This window comes from Leuresthes tenuis, unplaced genomic scaffold (assembly GCF_036924035.1).
Source record: "Leuresthes tenuis unplaced genomic scaffold, fLeuTen1.0.hap1 SCAF_16, whole genome shotgun sequence".
Taxonomy (NCBI): Eukaryota; Metazoa; Chordata; class Actinopteri; order Atheriniformes; family Atherinopsidae; genus Leuresthes; species Leuresthes tenuis.
This window is the reverse complement of record NW_027325370.1, coordinates 27,609,550-27,632,703: the sequence shown is the minus strand read 5'-3', so window position 1 is coordinate 27,632,703 and position 23,154 is coordinate 27,609,550. Positions and strand designations below refer to the sequence as shown.

Genomic DNA, 23,154 nt, shown 5'->3' with positions numbered 1-23,154 from the left:
AATGCTCTCAGCCTCTGCAATAGATTTTTTACTCCAATACATGTCAGAACATGTAAAAAAATAAAAACACTAAGAGGTCTGACTGAAAACCCTTTCAGAAGCAGATTGAATGCTTGAATGCAAATTAAAACATCAACAAAGAAACAACTAGCATTTTTCAAAACTATCAATTTGGCTTGATTCATTCGATCAAATGACGATGGTGTGGCTATGTTTATTTCAAATAGTGTGAATGTGTGCTGCAGACATAAGCTTTAAACAGCTAATTGACAAAGTTGAAAGAATCCACATATCAAACTGAAGTAAAAATATTTTATCATGTACAAAATAACATAATCTGAGTGAACTAACATGAAAAAATACACAAAAAACTCAAAATTCAGTGAAAATGCTGGACATATAGAATGTAAGATATATATCTGTTCAGAATTATTTACAACAAAACACAAAATTAAGAAGTAAGTGCAATGTCATCCAACTACAAACACAAAAACAAAGCTGTACAAGTTGAGAGGTGCATTGTTCATGTCTGAAAACATTTTCTGTCCACACAAAGCTCAGAATAATTCTGTGGGATAAACTTTGAGTACAAAATACTGCATATACATTAGAATTTATTGAGAAACACACTTAAAGAAACTCAGCTGTCCTTTACTTAGATTTATGATACTTATTTTTATTATACTGACCCAAATAGCTGTGATGGACTGGCGACCTGTCCAGGGTGTACCCCGCCTTTCGCCCGATGACTGCTGGGATAGGCTCCAGCCCACCCGCTACCCGACCGACGGATTGACGGTATAGTAAATGGATGGATTACCCAAATGGATTTCTAAATAATATTATATATGGTATTCATTCATTTATTTTTCTCTATATAAATGCTTAGCTTTTTTTCCAGACACAATACATTGCAAGAATCAGACAATAACTTCAGCTTAAAGATTTGGAAAAAGTAAATGCTGTGCATACAAGACAATATGTGGTCATGAATCTCTGTAGTTAAAGAAATTCTTAAATAAACTGAACTGCACAGGAGAAGCCAAATCAGTGAACATCTTTAAAAATGATCTGAAAAGCCCATAGTTTCCTTTGGAATATACCCTTACCCATTGTTTTATTTCTTCTTCTTTATTTCTCTTCAATCTACATGTTGCTTATTCCTTTTTCCTGTAAAGAAAGCTTTAACTTATATGGGCATCATTTAGATTTTTGGATAAAGTCAAAAAGCAAAAAGTTTCAGAATATACGTAGGAGCTATAAATGAGTGCAAAGTTTGTCTCTGTATATAGATCAAGATTCATCCAAGTCAGTTAGTTTCCTAAGATGATTATCTTCTCATTTTATTTCCATCTTGAGATGTCTCTCACCTTTCAGCTCTTGAATCAGTTTGACTGTTCTTGGTGAGTCAATGTCATTCAGGGCAAAAGAGCTGGGTTAATAAATGGCGCATAGGGGCAGTTGTTGTGACAAACACATGAATGGATCATCATCACAGATCGCTGTAACAGTCTGCCTGCTGGGCAGCGGAAGGTCACTTGAACAGTGGAGGTTTGGTATGGCGTGCAGCAGCGGGAGTCGGTGCACTGTCCACAGTACCGCAGCTGGTAGGCATGAAGGCTGTAGCAGCCCTGGTGAACGAGCCGAATGGGCCCAGGTGATGTATAACTAGCCTTGCACCGCTCCTGCTGCCCCCTCTAGGAAAACAGTGTACCAAAGACAAAAACACACACACAGTAAGCAATGTAACTATTAGTTAAGGGTAGGGATCGATTATCGGCTGGGCCGATTTTCAGCATTTAATCGGCCGATAAGAGATCTATTTCAAACCGGGTTATTTTGACTCTGATGCAGCCGCGCTTCTCTGTCTGTAGTCTCTACTCTGTCTCCAGCATTGTCCCACCCACAGCACTATCTGATTGGTTAGACACAGAGCCAGGTAACAGCCAATCAGCAGTGAGAGCTGTGCACACACTGCTCACACAGGACAGAAAGCAAATGTGTGAGCAGTGTGTGCACAGCATATGTTTCGAAGTTAAGTTAAGGCAGCAAACTCTCCCAAAATTGTAATAAACATCCCAGGTCACAGAGAGAGAGAGAGCGAGAGAGAGAGAGAGAGAGAGAGAGAGAGAGAGAGAGAGAGAGAGAGAGAGAGAGAGAGAAACCTTATGAACACAATTCAGTCCAGTTTTATTACAGGGAAGCATGTTGAGGGGCTGGCTAGAGAATAGTGAGTCTCTCCTATTGCTATTGTACAATTTTCTTCAGCTATAGTAACATTAATCGTTGTGATGTAGTAGCCTAGTTTTGAATGACAGGGTCCCTGCTATCACATGTTAAAATATAACATTTACATAATGTTATAGGCCTTGGAACTCCCTGCACTTTTTGTTTTTGTTTGAACTGTAAACTTTATTTACAGTTGAAAACTTGAGGGAGCTATTTATTTGTTTGTTTTCATTTCACTTTATTAAACATGATGCTGAGCATGGAGATCCCTGCACTTTTTGTTAGAAAATAGACATCTTTGTTTTAAAATTCAAAGTAAAAAAACCTTTAACATGTTCTGTTATCTGAAAATCTGTTTAATAAACATATACTAAAAGGCATTTAAACAACTTTAAGCGTTGGAGTTTCTATTATTCAATATTTTGACGCCAATATTTTCACTTGTACTGCAAACGAATATCGCCTCCAAATATCGGTTATCGGCCTCCTTGACAACTAATAATCGGTATTGGTATCAGCCCTGAAAAAAACGGTCTATCTCTAGTTAAGGGTAAGGTCAATTAGGTAGAATTAGATTTAAAAGTACTCTTTCTGACATTTTTAGAGGCCACTTCATTAAAGCAGATCAAACTCAGCAAATTTTCCTGGAAATTCTCCTGCAGTTAGCTACTATATTCTGAGCTAAAACACTTTTGCCAGTCAAATACATATAGTGTTTGATACTGGAAAACTGAGTCACAACATTCTTGTCAACATACTTGAGCATTATTTACTAATGGTAAGTATAATTTGGCTAAATTTAGAGAAAGATAATTGTTATGGTTAAGTGAAACCAGCTAGGGTAGGTTGAGAGTTAGGCAACAAAAGAAATGGGGTAAGGTAAGGAAAAGTTCATGGTTGCTAAAATGTTGCCAAAAAATTGTTGCTGTGCTGAATCATCCAATAATTGCAAGGGTAACTTAAATGGTATTTTTAATTTCTAAGCTAGTACCAGAGCTGATAATTAAAGTCCTAGCATCAGCCATTTTCATTGGCAGTTTATAGTTTAATTTTAAACAGCCGCTCTACCTCTAAGAAATACTTGTAATCAGCTGAGTGACTGAAGTAAAAGAGGACCCGACGTGTCCATTTCGAGCTCCATTTATATTCTGGGATGAAGCTAAAGTGATTTTGCAGATTGAATATAAATTATTTTCACCTCTAAAAATAATTTGTATTCCGCTTATACAGACTGTTTATGCAATCTGCCCAGTAAATACAATGTTGAAGAAAGCTGTTTTAGCTCCTGTGTCTTCAATAAATTTTGTCTTTGAGCAGATAAAGTCATATTCAGAGGAGTCCGAAGCTTTTTGCCGTAACTACCTTTAAATGTATTTACCTTACAATTAGGGATGCACTGATACCGATACCATGTCCGTGTACTTATACTCAGTATTCATTAAAGTGTTTCAATACTACAGAACCGATACCAGTGTGAAAGGAGCTTAATTTTCTTGCAATGTATCTGTGAAAGTTAAAATGATAAAACAATTTGTTGCACTAAGAGTAGTTTTATATTACTAAAATGCACAAAGTGCAGTTGTATTTGGGTTGAATATGCCCAAAGAAAATAAAATGTGTTTAACTGTAAGAATTGTAATGGCCTTGATTTGTACTCATATCGGTACTCGGTATCGGCAAATACTAAAAGGTAAGTACTTGTACTTGTACTTGGTTTAAAAAACTGTGATATCGGTGCATCCCTACTTACAATTTGAAATGTTGGCTATATACAGTATAATGTAAACATCTGAAATTAAGGAACGCTACAATGTCCCCTTTAATTATATCACTGTGTGTAAAAAGTTTTTGTCATGACTGTCATGTTCTGTGTGTTTTCTTTGTCACAGTTTCTTCTGCCCTGCCATCAGCTTCACTCAAGTCACCTGTGTTTCTCCCCTCTGCACCAATCACCCTCCTCAGTATTTAGTCTCCAGGTCAGTTCATGTTCATTGCCAGATCATCACCGTCACTCATGCTGTGTATCAGATTTCTCCTTGTTGTCCAAGTCAGGTTTTGTCATAGTTTCATGTCAGGTTTTGTTTTGTTTAATCCAAGTCTAGTTTTTTCATAGTCTCAGTTTAGGTTTTTGTATTCCAGTTTAGCCATGCTTTTTGTTACAGTCTTCGAAATAGATCAAGTTTCATTTGGAATATCTTTATTCCGGTCTTCCTTCAACACCACGCCACACTACATGACTACGTGACAGTTTTGATCAGATGCACAAGACAGTTTTCTCTCAGGAAAGTTTGTCCTCAGGAGCTGAGATACTTTGGACGCGTGATAAACTTTTTCAGTCATGACTGGATGTTTACAGAAAATTTGAGATCATTCAGCAGTAAAAGTAAGAACTTATGGGTACAGGTTTTTTTTTAAAAACGTACCATGGGTTTCCTTGGTCCAGACTGAACAGCATGGCAAGGCCTTACTTTACAAAGTCGAGTTTCCATTTGCATCTTACAGGCAGCGTTCTGGTTCGACACCCTAGTGGATACCCCAGCACCGCAGCTCTGGGAGCAGAAGCTCCATTGCGTGCTCTGTTCTACACAAGTAGGGCCAGGGGAAACCAGTTTTCTTAGAGGGCTCCTAGGCAGAGCTGGCCATACCCTCTCAGGTCTCATGGCTGTAAAAGAAATAAGTCAAAACAGCAAGAAAAGTAAGAAGAATTTTCAGTCTACAACTACAAGTCAATGTTGCACCAAGCTAACATGTTGGGATTCAAAACTCAGAGATATGTGGTGATTTGATATTCAAAAAAATACTTACTGATTCAATTCAGTTTTATTTATTTAGCGCCAAATTACAACAAATGTCATCTCATGGAACTTAAATAATATTGTCCAATTCAAGCCAATGGGAGTTCAATTCATTGTAATTATAATCCAATGAAGTCCAAATAATTAATTACAAAAGAGAGCAAAGTGAGGAAAGGTGTGACAGATGAGGTCCCCCAGGAGTCTAAGCCTATAGCAGCTTAACTATAAGCTTTTTCAAAAAGGAAAGTTTTAAGCCTAGTCTTAAAAGTGGAAATGGTGTCTGCTTCCCAGACATTTACTGGCAGCTTATTCCACAAGAGAGGGGCCTGATAACTGAAGGGACCCACAAGTAAACCTACAGTTTGGGAGCAAAGTGCTCTGTTAGGAAAATATCTTACAATGAGATCTTTAAGATATGATGGAGCTCGGTCATTAAGAGCTTTATATGTGAAGAGAAGAATCTTAAATTCTATTCTGAATTTAACAGAGAGCCAACGAAGAGAAGCTAAAACTGGAGAAACATGATCTCTCCTGTTAGTTCTCATCAGAACTCTGGCTGCAGCATTTTGGATCAGCTGGAGGCTTTTCAGAGAATATGTGGGACAGCCAATAATAAAGAATTACAGCAGTCCAATCTTGAAGTAACAAATGCATGAACTAGTTTTTCTGCATCACTTTGAGATAGGATGTTCTTGATTTTGGCAATATTACGAAGGTGAAAGAAGGTAGTCCTAGAAACCTGTTTTATATGTGCGTCAAATGATCAATTCTGGTCAAAAATAACTCCAAGGTTCCTCACTGTAGAACTAGAAGCCAAGGAAATACCATCTAGAGTAACTATATAACTAGACAATTTCTCCCTGAAGCGCTTAGGTCCATAGATAATGACTTCAGTTTTGTCTAAATTTAGAAGCAGACAGTTCTGAGTCATCCAGGTCCTTATGTCTTTAAGACATGCTTGTAGTCTGACCAACCTATTGGTTTCATCTGGTTTCATAGATAAGTACAGCTGAGTATCATCAACATAGCAATGGAAATTTATGCCACGCTGTCCGATAACGTTATCTAATGGAAGCATATATAAAGTAAAAAAATATTGGTCCAAGCACAGAACCCTGAGGAACTCCATGACTTACTCTGGTGTGTGAGGAAGATTCTTGATTTACAAGAACAAACAAATCTATAAATTCAAGATAAATGACTGAAACCAGCCTAATGCAGTTCCTTTATTTCCCAATAGGTAAGTAGGATCATTGGTAACTTTCACCAGTGCTGTTTCTGTGCTATGATGCACTCTGAATCCTGACTGAAACTCTTCAAACAGATTATTTCTATGTCAATGATCACAAAGTTGAGCTGCAACTATTTTTTTTTCAAGAACTTTCGACAAAAAAGGGAGATTGGATATAGGTCGATAATTAGCCAACACTTTTGAATCAAGAGTAGGTTTTTTAAATAAAAGTTTAATTACAGCAACCTTAAAAGTCTGAGGTATATATCCTGTCAACAAAGACCGATTGATCAAATCCAATATGGAAGTGCCAATTAAGAGGAAAACTTCCTTGAACAGTCTGGTTGGGATTGGGTCTAAAGTACAAGTTGATTGTTTAGAAGAGACTATTGCTGTTGTTAGCTCAGAGAGATCAACTGGGCAGAAGTTGTCTAAATACAATTCAGGTTCTAAAGATACTTCTAAAGCTGCTCTACTTGATGATACATCAGTGATAATAGTGGGAAGGATTCCATTAATCTTCTCTCTGATAGAAACAATTTTATTGATGAAGAATCTCATGAAATCATCACTGCTGAGAGTTAAAGGAATACATGGCTCAGCAGAGCTCGGTCTCTTTGTCAGCCTGGCTACAGCGCTGAAAAGAAACCTGGGATTATTCTTATTCTCTTTTATTAATGATGAATAATAAGCAGTCCTATCTTTACGAAGGGCTTTTTTATACATTATTAAACTATCTTTCCAGACTACTTGAGACTCTTCTAAATTAGAGGAACACCACTGTCTTTCCAGCTTTCTTGAAGTCTACTTTGAAGCATGCAGCAGTGAATTATACCAAGAAGCCAACCTCTTCTGACTGATGAAAGTCAGACATTTTACACTAGTTGAAAAACTAGCTATTGCTAACACCTGACATGTCAATGCAACATGTTTAATAAGTATTCAGTCATGTCTCAGAGGACTCTATTGTAGTTACAAGGATTAAGGATTTGCCCTCAATCACTATACACTAGTGTACATAATCAAAAACAGTGAGGGTGCTATGTTCACTGAGCCTACTTCTAAAGATGTAAAGTTATCTTTAAGATTTGAATCCTGACATTCAAAATGTATCAGTCATACCCTCTCTACAGCAAAAGTAGTGTGAGTATGTAGAGAGGTCACTTATTCTTTACTGAAACACATATATACTGACCGTAACATCTCACAAGAAGGCTCTGTCACCAACTGCAAGAAATGAGATCGATTCTACATGTCTGGAAGACAACTGAATTTCAGTCCCATTGTGCAGGCTTTTAACTTTGACTCAGCTAAAAAGTGCCTTGAGATCACATTTGAAGTGATGTGGCACGATTGAAGTAAAACTGAATTGAGTTTAATTGAATGGTTATCACTTACAGAACTCTTATTACTGCTAGATGTAATTAATGGATGCAATTCCAGTTTCTGAGTATTTTGTAGTCCTTAGAACACAGAGGGTCCAATTGTGATTTTACATAAATTCCAGATAGGGTATTCTATTCATATTTCTGTTTCCATGCAACAGAACATAGGCTGAGTATTGATGCAACCCAACACTACATCCCACTGTGTTTGCACATATCCAATGTCTTAGTTACATACATTTCTGTCATAACACAGAGCTACAGGCTACTTGAGTATTTCCCTTGTCTCAAAAGTCTTCTTTTCACTGTAGCCTTCTTGTTAGGCAACAAACTCTGCTGGAGCTGGTGTTGCCTGATCGTATGATAGAAACAAGTAACCTCATCTATCAAAAGAAACTATGTTCTTTAGAACAGGGGGAGAGAGCTCATACCAAGTGGACCTTACTCTCATCTGAGACTTGTAAATTAGAAGTGACATTTATCTAACCCAGACAAAACCCAGGGTTGGTCAAGCCCCATTCCACACTCTTGGAAAATACTGGAAAATGCTTTCAGAGTCACCATCAAACTGGATTATTGGAACTGCATTAAGCATGTCTCATACCTTGGCGCAAGTTGATTAAAATTCTCACTGACATCTCAAGCTTCATTTTAGGACTTTTCACAATGTTGTATGTGGTACGCCAAGAAAGTGAATATCGTGCGATAACATCAGTTGTTTTGCTATGGTGCCACAGTACCATCCAGAGGTCAGTGGTACCAAACCGTTAAGCTAAAAAGCATTCTGTAATCAGATACTCAGGTGAACTGAACTCCATGGTTGAACAATGTAATGTGTATTTCACAATGGTCCAGTGGTCCAAACCTACTGATAACATTCTGTTTAAGTTTAGTTGTAGTTGCCTACATGTTTACAGACCTGGAGTTGGTATTTGAAACTATATGAATAATATTAAATTTTCTAGTGCTTTCTTTATACCATACACTATTTCATGTCTGTTTTAGACATGTTGTTGTACTATGTGCTGGTTTCAGAACTCTTTGAATGTGTGTTGGGGATAAAATAAATTGGGATAAATGGAGAAATTAGTCTTTATCTTAGTAAAGTTTTAACTTAAAATAAAAGACCTGTCGCTACACCCACAATCGTAACTAAAGGGTTGCGGATATATCATTGGTTGAGAGTTGTGAGCAACATTCTGCCTTCACTTGTGAAAAATTCTGGAACAAGGCCAGAAGAGCTTGCTTTTTGGCTTACGCTTACACTTACTTTTACGCAGACTGTGATTTGTGAAAAAAACAGAGAGGGGGGGGGGTAATTTTTCAAAACATTACCACACAACAGTGTGAAAACATGAAAACTGTTGATTCTTGTGTAGATAAACCTTATACTTAGGCTACATAACGTAGATGATAAGCCTATTTTGAACATGAACTTAACCACTGCATTTGCAGAAATATTTTATCAAAATATTGTTTTTAAATTTGTCAAATAGAAATAAAATTATAATTCTTTCGCGATATCAGTTCAACAGAAAACATGAAATGCCACAATGTGCTGTTAAGGTGTTTTTTTTGTTTGTTCGTTTGTTTTTTTTAATGGTTAATCTGGTAGACTATAGGTCAGACTATGGAAACAGTATATATTTTCTGTTGTGATCCTGTAAAATATGACGATATGCTGCTCTGGATTCTTTTAATTTTTCCTCCATTTGATTCAAGCTTTTGTTTTGGCGCCGATGACGCAGACAGGAAGTTGGACTTTTGAAACACAAGAAAATCCGGTTGGTTTTCAAAATAAAACTGCTTTCTGTGACTGCGATGCTCCCGATAGATTAAAATCACAGCACAATCAAAATGAACGTGGACCCTTTGTATTTTGGTTGTTAATACCCACTGGCAAATTTCACTCTTTTGCCCTTACGGCTTACGCTTTTACACTTACTTACAAAGAACTTATACGTGACAGACTGAATGAAAATTCAGAAGAAAAGGATCGAAGTTTTGTGTCTTTCATCTTGTTTGGCTTTTTGTTTCTCGTGCTCTATGTTTTCGCTTCGTATTCGTCTAGCTGTCATTCAGAGAAAGTAAACTTTTTGGTATATTTAATGAAATTTTTCGCCTTTTTGATAAAGTTTATTTCAAACGCATAATGCCGTTTGATTTTCGGTTATTTTAATCGACATTACTTGGCACTCTTCGGCCAAGAGAGACGCGAGTCTTCCCCCATCATCTTACCACACGCACTGAGAGCACTCCAGCTGATCCAATGAATGAACCACATCGCCCAAAAGTGAGACCCGAGAGGAACCACTCGTGCATCGTTTCTCCAGACGAGGAAAAATAAAGCTGTTCAGCAACGACATGAACAACTCAAAGTAAGATCCAATCTCTGCCGGCCTTGAAAGTGTTGTGCTGTGGTTGATGTCTGGGTAAATGCCAAATTAGAATAACCATTAATTTATCCCCATAACCAACTATTATCAGTATTTAGCCATAGACCATGATAAGACTTAGAACTACAATTAGAATTGGTTTCCCCACATTTCTATATTCTCTTGCCTTTGCATCAAGTCATGAATCATCTTCTATAACCAGATGTTTACTCCAGGTACCATTAAGGCGTTATTGATTGAGAATTCTTAAAGTAGCACAATTGAGACTGATACACTCCTAATTCTGTGTCCTCCCAAACGAATGGGAGGTGGAGCCCCAACAGAGTTATAATTAGATAATAAATTCAGGAGGGTCATGATGGCTGGCTGAAGGTTGTGTCTTCGCGGTCCTCCCGCTCTAGTCCCGATATTTTTCAACCTAAAAGCTCCTTATTCCAATCTGATGCCACTCTAATGATATTATAACATGCCAAATAAACCTGGTAGTCGGTCTCAGAGAGAAAGACCAACTAATCTGAGGCAAACAACCCAGTCAAAGATTACGGATCTCCCGCCGCGGGCTGGCATGTCAGCTACTTCCTCTCCGGCAGCTAACACGATGGGAGCTAGCAGTATGGACATGTCCGAGGTGGTGCGCAAAGTTACTCAAAACATTATGGAACAGAAGTTCTCAAAACTAACCGACACTTTGGACAAAATGGCCGACAACCTGGAAGGTCAGGCTAAATGCATCGCTGGAGACAGCGGGTCTCCGCCGTGGAAGATCTGGTCACCACCCTCGAGTTGAGTCTTTCACAGGTGGAGGACAAGGAGGTGACCATGGCCAAGCAGATAGACTATGCGGAGAACCGTAGCAGACAAGAAAACATACGGATCTTAAATTTGAAGGAAGGCACAGAGGGTGAAAATCCTCTGCTTTGAATCCTGGACCGATCCAGACCGGTGAACATCAAACTCCACAATTCTCGGGACAAGCCTCGCATCTTGGCAGTCACAAGAAATGCAACAACCTGGAACATGGGGGGTCGCGCAACATCATTCATCAGGACCTGTCCAGCATGGTTCAACTGAAGCGTCGCTCTTATAATGATGTGGTTCGAAAGTTTATAGATAAGGACATTAGATTCATCATGCGGTTTCCAGCCAGGCTTGTGATACAGCATAACGGGACGGAGCCCATTTTCAGCGATGCAGAGGAGGCACGGCGTTTTCTGGCCATGCTTGACTGACCACACTGTCAGTGAGGTTTGGATATAAACACGCCTTAAGAAATGGTCTTGGCAACTCTACATTTACACTTATATACTTTTTGTGGTGAGAATCTCTTCATTATGTAGTACTCTTCTGCCTGGTCTTCATTCAGACCAGGCTTAGCTCAGTTAACAGATTGAGAGCCCTGGAGCTTCTTTATCATTTATAATGTTGGCTTTCTTCTCTGATTTGATCTTTGTGCTCCTCTGTTTCTCTTGTTTACGTCCTTGGTGATTACTTTTTTATACACTGAATAGTCGGTGTCACGTCTTGAAAATTTTTGCCTGACGTTTTTGTACCGTCGCCTGTACTTCTTGCCCTGTCTAGTAAACTTGTTTGAACCTCCACTTTTGTCTCCGAGTCTGCATCACGAATCCTTCTGTGTGCCCACCTTGATAGTACGAACTGGCCACAAATGGATTTGGCAGACTCAGACCCTGTGCACACCACCATCCAGTCACAGGGACAAAAACTGCACAGACAGGAGGAGAACCTGTGTGCTCTACGTCAAGAGCTCCAGGCCACAAATGCTCGGCACGAGCAGGTGCTGGCTAAATTTGGTGAGCAACTTAACTTTCTGACAACTCACATTAAACGGATGTCTCTCCAGGATGCCCCTCCAGGAGCCACAAACAGGACTCCTGTGCTGATTTCAGCTTCCTCACTGTTCTCGCCTGTGGCCGAGGAACCTTCGATGGTTCCGGTACCACCACAGATCCCCATTCAGCTCTCTCAACCAGAGAAATTCTCCAGGGACTCAGGGGACTGCCGGCCATTCCTCACACAGTGTGAGCTCCACTTTGAGCTTCAACCCATGTACTATTCCTCTGAGCAAGCCCGTGTTGCCTACGTCATTTCCCACCTGTCCGGTAGAGTGGAGGCATGGGCTACAGCGGAGTGGAGCAGGAGATCTCCGGTATGTGATACTTTTCATCTCTTTACAGTCTTTTCAACAGATCGCGCCGGGTCGGGAGGCTGCCCGTGCGTTGGTAAACTTGAAGCAGGAGAGAAGAATTGTTGCTGATTATGCTATTGAGTTCCGGACCATCACTGCTGACAGCGGATGGAAACAGCCGGCACTATATGATGCTTTCCTACAAGGACTGTCTGCATTCCTGAAGGATCAGCTAGTTCCCTTGGACTTGCCATCCGATCTGGACTCTGTCATAGCCAAGGCCATCAGGATTTATAAACGCCTTACCGAGAAAGAGAAGGAGAGGCCCTGGCTGAGTCCATTTCAGGAGACCACCGAGGACCGGTTTCCGGGTTTTCCCACCGTCCTCCGGTTCAAAAGGCATCTTCGACGATTCCGAGAGCGCCCCCTGTCAACTCGGACGTACGCATCTGTTGGCAGAGGAATGACGGCGAAGCCTGCTGGAGGGCTGATGTTTTTACTTAATTGGGTCATCTTCATGCTTCCTGTCCTGCCAAAGGACGGGCTCAGCTACTAGAGAAGTATCGATGAGTCAGGCCAACCTTCCTGAAATCCCTTCTCGTCCACCTACCATAGTAACACTTTCCTCTGCTTGTTTTACAAGGTCTCAGGCGGTGCTGGTGGACTCTGGAGCAGACACTAATTTTATGGACCGAGGGCTGGCTGACAAACTCAAATTATACTTTTCACCTCTGCCTAAGCCTTTGCAGGCCACCGCATTAAATGGACGTGGACCATGTCAAGTCATTCACATCACTCAGCAAGTCCAGGTAACCTTCCCACCACACTGAGATCCTACCTTTTTTTTTGTTTTGCTCACCACAGTACCCCCTGGTGTTATGACTCCCATGGCTCCTAAAACATAACCCTGTTTTTAGTTGGAGATTGGGCCAGGTTCTTAAGTGGGGTGATGACTGTGCCAAGACTTATTTTTGCCAAGAGGATTCTATTCTCCTTGGGGAGATATCTGACATTTCCCTTAACATTGATTCTGACTACCCCAATCTCTCTAAGGTTCCCCAGGACTACCTAGATCTCAAGGAGGTTTTTAACAAGCCTTGTGCTACCTTTCTTCCCCCACAGAAACCTTACGCACTCTTGATGGCACTCTTGTTTTCAAGACGTGACACCTAACTTTTTGTTAAAGCCGAGAAATGTCAGTTTCATGTGCCCACAGTGCCATTTTGAGGGTTCATCGTGTCTAAAGGGAGGATTCAAATGGACCCTGAGAAGGTCAAGGCCATCGCTGAATGGCCCATACCTGAAAACCGCGAGCAGGTGCGACGTTTCCTGGGATTTGCAAACTTCTACAGAAAGTTTGTGCAAAACTTCAGCACTGTGGCCGCCCCATTGCATGAGATGACCTCTCCTAAGAACAAGTTTTTCTGGTCATCCCTGGCAGACCAGGCCTTTTACAAGTTGAGACAAGCCTTCATTACGGCTTCAGTCCTGGTACTCCCAGATCCTCACCGGCATTTTGTTGTCTAGGTGGACTCCTCTAACATCGGGTTAGGGGCCATCCAGTCCCAGAGGTCAGTAAAAGATGATAGGCTTCACCCATGTGCTTTCCTTTCCTGTAAACTATCTAGCTCTGAATGAAATTATGACGTGGGGGATTGTGAGTTGCTGGCCATGAAGGTGGCTCTGGAGGAGTGGAGGCACAGGTTGGAGGGAACAGAGCAACCATTCCTGGTATGGACAGACCACAAGAATCTGGAGTTTATTCGCAGAGCCAGGAGACTCAACCCGAGACAGGCTAAGTGGAATTTATTTTTCACTCGGTTTAATTTTGTTGTGACTTTTTGCCCAGGCTCTAAAAATGCAAAACCTGATGCCTTGTCTTGGATTCATGATCCCGACAACTCTCCTAAGTCTCCTGAACCCATTCTGTCGAACAGCTGTGTTGTGGGTATGGTTTCTTGGGAGATTGAGGACCGTCTTCTACGGGCCCTGGAGGGAGTAAATGTCCCTGAGAACTGTCCCACGGGACGCCTATTTGTGCCTGACTGCCTGTGTTCACAGGTTATTCATTGGAGTCATTCCTCTCGATTGTCCTGTCACCTGGGGGTTAAGAGGACTTTGTCCCAGGTTAAGCTGAGGTTCTGGTGACCGGATATGGAGACGCTGCAGTGGCAGAGTACGTGGCAGCCTGTCCAGTTTGTGCCAGGTGCAAGCCGTCCAGACAGGCTCCGGCAGGACAACTTCTTCCCCTCCCCGTTCCTTCCCGCCCCTGGTCTGAAATCTCTTTGGACTTTGTGACTGGGCTGCCCACATCTGGGCTGCCCACAATACTCACCGTTGTTGACCGATTTTCTAAAATGGTGCACTTCTTCCCCCTTCCCAAGATCCCCACTGCTAAAGAGACGGCTGTTGTGATCTTAGACAATGTGTTCTGGATCCATGGGTTGCCAGGGGTGTGGTGTCCCCAGTTCATGTCACGATTTTGGTTCTGTTCTTTGGTGGGAGCCAAGGTTAGTCTCACTTCTGGATACCACCCACAGTCAAACGGTCAGACGGAACGGCTGAACCAGGAGCTAGAGATTGGTCTTAGAATACACTCCTCTCAGAACCCATCCTCATGGTCTCGACAGTTATTGTGAGTTGAGTATGCGCACAATACTCTACCTTGTGCCTCAACTTGTTTGTCTCCTTTTGAATGTGTTTTTGGGTTAAAAAAAGAACCCAAAAACAGCTGCCGCTCTAGTCCGGAGGTGCCGGCTTACCTGGTTTAACGCTCGTCACACTCTGATAAGAACATCCAGCAGTTACAAGAAGACTGCTGACCGCCGTAGGACCCCAGCTCCAACCTACCATTGCGGCCAGAGAGTTTTGCTATCCACCTGTGATTTCGCCATTCGAGGGATTCTCCATAAGTTGACACCCTGCTTTGTGGGGCCCTTTCCTGTTACAAAGGCCATTAACCCTGTGGCTGTGAGGTTACGTCTCCCTAGATCGTTGCGCATCCACCCTACATTCCATGTCAGGAAGGTGAAACCTGTCAAGGAGAGTCCCCTGTTTCCCCCCTCCAAACCCCCTCCACCCCCCAAATTCATCAATGGAGGTCCAGTGTACTCAGAGGCCGTTGGTATTTGGTGGACTGGGAGGGGTACGGTCCTGAGGAGAGGTCCTGGGAGCCATCAGGAAATATCCTGGACCCTGAACTCATTAAACAGTTTCATGACTCTCACCCTGAAGAACCTGGGCCATCAGGAGCTGGCCATTAGAGTGGGGGGGTTACCGTCACGTATTGAGAATTCATGTTTTCAGGTCTCCTTATTTCTTACATGTCTTCTTTTTTAGGTGTCCGCTTTCCCCTGTGTTTCATCCCTGCTCCCTGATTACCTGCCTCCCTCATTTGTTTCATCTGTGCCTGATTGTGTTTCCACTCCCCTTTTCCTTCTCTACTTTAGTCTCTGTGCTTCCTTTGTTTGTCGCCAATTCATCTTGTCTTGTACATCGTCCCAGTATTACTTTGTCTACTTCTAGTTACCTGATTACCGACCTTGAACCTGTTTTTTTTTTTACCACGATTTTGCCTGACATTTTTGTACCTTCGCCTGTACTTCTAGTTCTGTCTAGTGAACCTGTTTGAACCTCCACTTTTGTCTCCGAATCTGCATCACGAATCCTTCTGTGTGCCCACCTTGATAGTCAGAAAGTTAATATAATTTTAGGCACATGGCTCTGTGTCTGACAGAAGAGTGGACACTACTGAATTTTGCCCAGATTTGTTTAGATGCTATCTATTTATGTAGTTGCCAAATTGGGATTGAGACGGGGGGTCTATTTTTTGGGGCGGGGAGAATTTTGTGTTTTTTCTCTTTCGTGTCCTCTCTATAGTGATGGCCCCCTTTAGCATCACGTCCCCTTGTAAGACCCTATGGGTATTTGACACCTGGTCACATTTGAGTTTATTTTTCTGTTTTGGGTGGGTTCTGGTTCCTCTTCGTGTACGGTCGTCATTTAGGGACGACCTCTTTTTTCACATGACAGTTTTATTTTCCTTTTTGTTCTTTTCTATGTCTAAGGGCAACAGGTTTTTGTCGACACCAATATTCATGTACATGGGAAATACACTCTTAAGATGAGTATCACTGAATGTATTACATGGAATGTAAAGGGAATTAATAATGTAGTTAAAAGATGTAAGATTCTCTCATCCCTCAAAAACGAAGCGGCCCAGATAGCTTTTAAACAAGAGACCCACTTAAGTGACCTTGAACATGTGAAATTAAGAAGAGACTGGGTGGGTCAAGTTTTCTTCTTTTAATTCCAAAAGTATGGAGTTGGCGATCCTGCTTCATAAAAGGCTGCCTTTTACACTTGAAAAATGCATAAAGGATCACGAAGGAAGATATGTAAGGTTTCTTATATGGGGAAAGGCTTATTCCCCCAATACATTTGAGGCTTCTTTTTATTCCAAATTGATGGCTGATTTGTCTTCCAGTACATCACCTCTCATTTTGGGGGTGGGGACCTGAATGCCTGTCTGGAGCCAGAGCTGGACCAGTGTCCCATGAAATCCACTCGTCCATCTAGAATGGCAGTAGTCACCAAGGCGCTATGCTCTGATTTAAATTTTTTGATTTAGTTCAGAATTGAGTTTAGTTCTCGCAGCATTGATCTCAGGGAGAGTTGTTTCAGCAAATGAAGGATTACACATTTTTCTCCCGTCCGCATAACTCATTTTCAAGGATTGGTGTGCAGATAATATTTTTGTGCTCAGTCTTTGTGTCATAAACTGGCACTTTATGCAGATGTTGTTCTTTTTTTGACTCAGCCTGAATTCTCTGTTCCTGCCCTCATCTCCACTCTACAATTTGGCAAATTCTCAGGTTACAAAATTAATTTTGACAAATCTTAAGTAATATTGATAAAATTAAAGGTTTATGGTACAGGGACTTAGCAACTGAGTTTTGGGGAGGAAGCGTGATCAGATGCAATAGCACCAATAGGCTAGTAATGTTTCAGTTTGTGGGAAGAATGTAGATGATGGATCCAAATGCAGACCAGCAGATGACCAAAGATTGAAGGAAAATGAACTAATTTATTTCTTAACAAACAAAAAGTGTTATCAGAAATACATGTAAATAAGCTGTGCTGCAGCAGTGCGCGTCAATGACATCATCCCCGTAGATGAGTGTGTAGAAAGCCCTCTATAAGCCCCCCGAAGCCGCCAACACAGCAGCTATGAGCTAACAGTGCAATAATACGCGTTCATTCATTCGTCTTAAAGTATTGGTGAAATAAAGACAGATAATGCCTTCTTTAGAGGCTGCATCGTCTAAGCCCCATTCACTCCATTATATGGATCTTGAGGAATCTAAATATCTTTCGAAAGACGCCAACTTTCACCAAATTGTTCTCGCTGAGTAAATAAATGTATTTCATGCCAGAAATAAGGTCTAGGTTTAAAAATACCGGAGTTCCCCTTTAAACATGTAATACTACCCTCTGATACATTGCATAGGATGACTCAAGAGGCAGCAGATATTCGAGGATATTACGTAATGTTTAACTGTCACACATCTGTGGTTTTTATAAAACTCGGATACATGGTGTCTCACTCATTTTTCTAACACTCACTCATACCTAAATATGATTCAGTTGAAACCATGTGGCTTATATTTGGACATTATGAGTTTTCTTGTGGCCAAACACACCTTGGTTTATTGCCAATATCCTCTAGTAAAATCTTCCAGAAATTATTGCTGCCCTATAGTACATTTTAAAAAATTGTGCGTGTGTGTGTGCATGCTCTTTTTATCTCTCCATCCACTTCTCCTTAACTCTCCAAAGCTGAGCTTTTAATCACCTTGGCTCTAAATTCAGATCATCTTGATTCTAAATGAACTCCCTCACCACTGTGATTAATTTCCAGCACAGACAAGTATGACTTGTCTAGTTGTATTTCACTCATAAAAATTACCGCGTGTAATCCAATGCTCTGGATTTTTGTTCACATGAAAATCTAAATCTTAACAAATTTCTTTCCCAATGCTAATAGTTAGAGGTCACAAAAATCAGCTATTTTTGAAGCATGACGTTGCAGATTTTTTTATTTGAGAACAAAATGTTCCTGTGCTGTTCCCACAATGTAATTTCACTCAGACAGTATTTAGAAGTCCAGATGTTTTCAGACTGGCTTCATTTCCCAAACACCAGTCTCATGTGTTTCTCACTCACAAACCCCTCTTTTAACAGAGCAACATAATCATTAATTGGGTAACTGTCTCTTAGCTGTGGTTTTTGTTATGAAACAAGAAACATGGTAACTGTAAAAAAAAATGTTTTGACTAAAAAATGTGGCTTATATTTGGACTTCAGAATTTTTCCTTTGGCCAGACACACCCAAGTTTAATGCAAAAATGCTCCAGTAAAAACTTCCAGACATGACCACTGGTGACAGAGCTCATAAAAGTGATTGAAGCATTACTACACATATGAAATAACTGATCATCAGTGAGAATCAACTGAAGCTGAGAAATTCAGTCAAACTGCACATAAAGATACATCTGGTTCTAGCATCCAGACACTGGAAACAATTTTGGACATTCCCAGCCCTGATGTCAAGATAAGATTTTAAAGGATTATTTTTTTCTCACTGTCTCAATGTCTTACCTGCAGTAGGCAGCAATCAGCGTGCTTTCAGTTTGGAAAATCAGGGAGGAATTCTGACAGGGGATCTAAGCTAAGAACTTCTCAGAAGAAACTAACAGAAGTGCAAATCTTCACTATCTAAAACAACTCAAACCTCAAAAGGTGATGGTGGTTTGAGTGAAAGCTATATAAAGTAAATTTTACACTGTGTTAATTTTGTATCAGACCGTTGCTTACTGTCACTATTTTTTTTCTGCTGCATAACTTCTATGTTTCTACATTGCATTGCATGCTTGGTGCCTGGTCAACAGATCCTGCTGCTGATAAGCTAAATCAGTCAAGAGTTGAGTCAGACTTGTTGAATACTGTAGCTTACTGCAGCAAATATTTTTAGAAAATCAAAAGAAAGTGTTTATGTCCTTCTGGCCTTTTCATTTATCTTTAAATGCGTCTATTTTGTTTATTTAGAGTTAGACTGGTGGACCTTTGAGTCACAGCTGTTATGTCACAGTCACAGTTGAGTCACAGCTATTATGTCATATCCTACTGCTGTGATATGTGACATAATAGGCCCATGAGACAAACCCTTATGTTAACTCTATAAAAGAGAGTGTCCAAACTTATCATATTATCTTAGAGGAGTCGGACATACTTCAATCAATAAATTAATTCCCTTCTTTGGCTTGTATACTGGGACAAGGACAGCAGTAATATATATGGATAGTTGTAATAAATCCATTCTAAAACACACTACTTACTAGAGGATGTTTGATGATGAACTCATGCATCCATTTGAATGTTATGCTTACCTGTGATGGCATCCTGAATGACCGTGTTATCAAGGTTTTCACACACCCATTCCCTGCAACACTTCCCAGGTAGACGGATGTGTTGTGGGTTGGGACAGTCTGGAGTGGGAAGCTGAACATTCATGGGACAAGCTGACACACAGCTCATGCCTCCCCCTCTGCAGTGGCAGAAAGCATTACAGGAGGGCTGGAATGACTGGCCCTCTTGGTAAGTGATGCCATTAACTTCACAGCCCAGATCCTTCTGACCTGTAAGAGAAACAGCAAAAACAATCCATTTTTGCTCAACCACACCAGTATCTTAGATGTGGTAAACTTAATCAGGAAATGAAAGGATGAAAATGGGAAGGTGACGGAGATTGGTGAGGACACAAGTCGCTGTTCCTGCCAGTAGTTGGGAAGCTTTTTGGGAAAACAGGCCTCTCCTCTGGAAAACCGAGGGGTCTGTTTTGCAATCCACAAGTCTTATATCTACATTTAATCATTCTCAAAGAGCAGTCATTTGAAGAAATGTATCAACATCCGTACTTGAAATAGAAGTTAAAATGTTTTGAGTTTCGAAGACTGCTGTTCAGCAGGTCTGAACACATGGCTGCACAGACTATACATTAACTGTCTGCATGTCCCGCTCGTGCAAACGGGCTGCATGTCTATCATCTCTTCCCACTGTGTGTTACCCACAAAAACATTGGCCAGATTGTTTGCTTGTTAGAGGAGGCACTCACTGACACACTCCCCAGGGTCCCCAGGGAAGCTGGCGGTGTAGTCACACTCCAGTCCTTTCTGGCTGTCGCAGGGCAACATCTCTGTGCAGTGCTCTCCTTGTTGCCGAGCACACACATGGCAACAGCTGCAGCCATCTAGCATCAGTTGGACCCCGGTGGGACACTTAGTGGCAGGATCAGGGCAGAAGCAAGGTCTGTCACACAACTTACAGAGCACCTGAAGGAACAACACATAGGGATAAATTAGCTCACTAGAGCAAAAAAGTCAGACTTTTCATATTAAGAAGATCAATGTTTTACCACCACAAAATAATTATCATTATCATTTTAATGATTATGCTCAATACTAATTTTTTTTAATATGAGGGGAAACTCTATGTAGCTCTCAGAAATGTCAATATACAATGCAGTCAGGCCAAATCACTGGCTACAATCTTATGAATGTGATGGAGCCAAATTGCAGACAAAATTTAGACAAGCCCAGTCACTTTTAACCTTTTAAGAATCAATTCTCCTTAGTGCCTGGCAGTGTGAACATACACCTACCCATAATGAACTTTAAAGCACAAGGCAACATGGATATAATAATAACAACAGTCGATGTGTTGCATCTTCTGAATCTTACTATATTTGGGACTGAAGAGTTATTTGACTCTTCAGTCCCAAATATAGTAAGATTCAGCATGAATTCTAATTCTTAGACATTAAAAAAAAAACAGATCAGATTTGCTTTTTGCTTGTTTTATATGGTTGTAAATTGACCTTATTGAGGTTTTGCCTGTTGATCAGACAAAACAAGAAATTTGAATCTCTAAAAACTTAAACTCATTAGTAGTGGAAATAATCAGCAGTTATGTCACAGTCACAGGACTGTGATGCCACCTTCCATGTGGGAGACCTGGGTTCAAATCCCCTGCATGAAAGGTATTACCTCCAGTATGGGTCCTTAGACAAGACCCCTTTACCCTACCTGTAAGTCGCTTCAGATAAAAGTGTCTGCTAAATGCATAAACATAATTAGTTATGGAGAAAAATGTATCTAATATTTCACACAAAGAGCTGTCTATCACTATTTTTTGTCATGATTTTTGGTCCCACTTCTCTAATCTTTTTTCAAATCAGGATAGTAATCACTGGCAGATACTATTATTTTCCCCAGCAAACATAAATTGACACATTAAGTGAAATAACTATGATTTATTTATTAATTATCTGTCTATGTGCTTTTCATCCATGTTTAACATTGTCTTGTAACAGTAAAGTTAGAAAAATCACAGGAAATTGTTTGAACTTGTACATCTTTCACACACACTTAAGAACAAACTACCATAAACAAGTAGGAATATGCCTCACCTGTGTAGCCACACACAGCAGTCCAACTAAAACAATCACACAATCGCAAAGTAATCGGTCCATGGGTGCTTGTTTTGTTGATGGAGCTCAGTCTGTCCCTAACCTGGATGATGGTATGGTGAGACTAGTGTATCTGTTTGCTAACTGCTCATTCTTGTGCCTGCTGACATTTATAAAGTCTGAACTCTGATGTCACAGGCTGACTACTGTGTAAACAGCCACTGGACCAGCATCAGAAATGTTTTACATTCCTCCTCCCTGCTGCCCATTTCCACTTCCAAACACACACACCTCCACCCCCTTTTTTTCCTCTCCTCCCTCTTTCCAGTCTTGTGGCACTCTTAAGTTTGCATAGCTTACCATGAGCTAAGGGAAGAAAAATATATTAGCCAAGCTGTCTTTAGGTTAAATAACATCCAGGGCTTTTGTAGTGACAGTTCTGGTTTAACATGTAGTGGCTAATCTTTTGGAAGCACAGATAAAAAGCAGTAATATGAATCTTTACTTTCAAAGCACACTAATACTTAGTAAAACCCAACTATACTGGGACCAGAATTCCTCTGGCCAGACCATGGAATGTCTGATCATTGGCATGAGCTTGAGTCATCATGGTTTCCTCCATTGAAAGAGAGACTTACTTCTGAAGAGAAGTCAAATAGGAACTAGTATGTAGACAGGCTTTAAGTATATCTTCAATTATATCTTGTTACAGCAGAAGATGTGTTTTTAAAAAAACTCACTCAGCTCAGGATACAGGCAGTCATTTGAAAACGTAAAGTAACCCCTCTTTCATTTCCAAGTATCTATGTGTCAGAACATAATAAAAATCGTCTGGTCTTTTCGGATCTTTAAAATGAGTTCAATACAGCCTCAGATGAAGAACAACACATATTATGATGTGCCATCATTCGCTTCGTAAAAACTAACAAATTATGTAACAAGGTCAATTTTTTATTGTGCATGTTTTGATTTTTTTCTTTCTATGTTATGATTTCATTGGACGTTGTACTCCCTTGTGTTTTTATATATTACTAGTGATGGGTAGATGAGGCCTAGTGAAGCATTGCGACACATTACCCGAACTGTATTGATAGTGTTGGTACTGCGTCACTGTGTTGCTCAGTACTGACACCTGCTGGAGCTTAAACATCACTGCAGACAACCAAGTGGACTGACTGAACTGACTTACTGATTCAATGAGTATACAAAAATTTTATTTACGTTATTGTGTTTTGTATTTTATTATTTCATATTTTAATCTAAGTTTAAAATATCTTTGATATATTTAAAATAAATACCTGTACCCCGCCTCTCGCCCGATGACTGGGATAGACTCCATTCCCCCGCGACCCGACAGTTGGATTAAGCGGGTAAAGAAAATGGATGGATATTTAAAATATACTGTCAATAAATAATGTGAACATGTGTCATAACATGTGAAAAAGT

General features: G+C 40.5%; 1 protein-coding gene across 1 annotated transcript; it reads right to left on the bottom strand.

Moving 5' to 3' along the window:
• Positions 1–836: 836 nt before the first annotated feature.
• On the bottom strand, positions 837–21,835 carry ccn5 (cellular communication network factor 5). The gene is made up of 5 exons (XM_072366980.1): positions 21,709–21,835; positions 20,356–20,572; positions 19,631–19,879; positions 4,653–4,891; positions 837–1,697 (listed from the first exon to the last, which is right to left on the bottom strand). Exons 1-5 carry the CDS (start codon positions 21,769–21,771, stop codon positions 1,419–1,421), a joined length of 1,047 nt encoding a protein of 348 aa, XP_072223081.1. The 5' UTR covers positions 21,772–21,835; the 3' UTR covers positions 837–1,418.
• Positions 21,836–23,154: the final 1,319 nt, after the last annotated feature.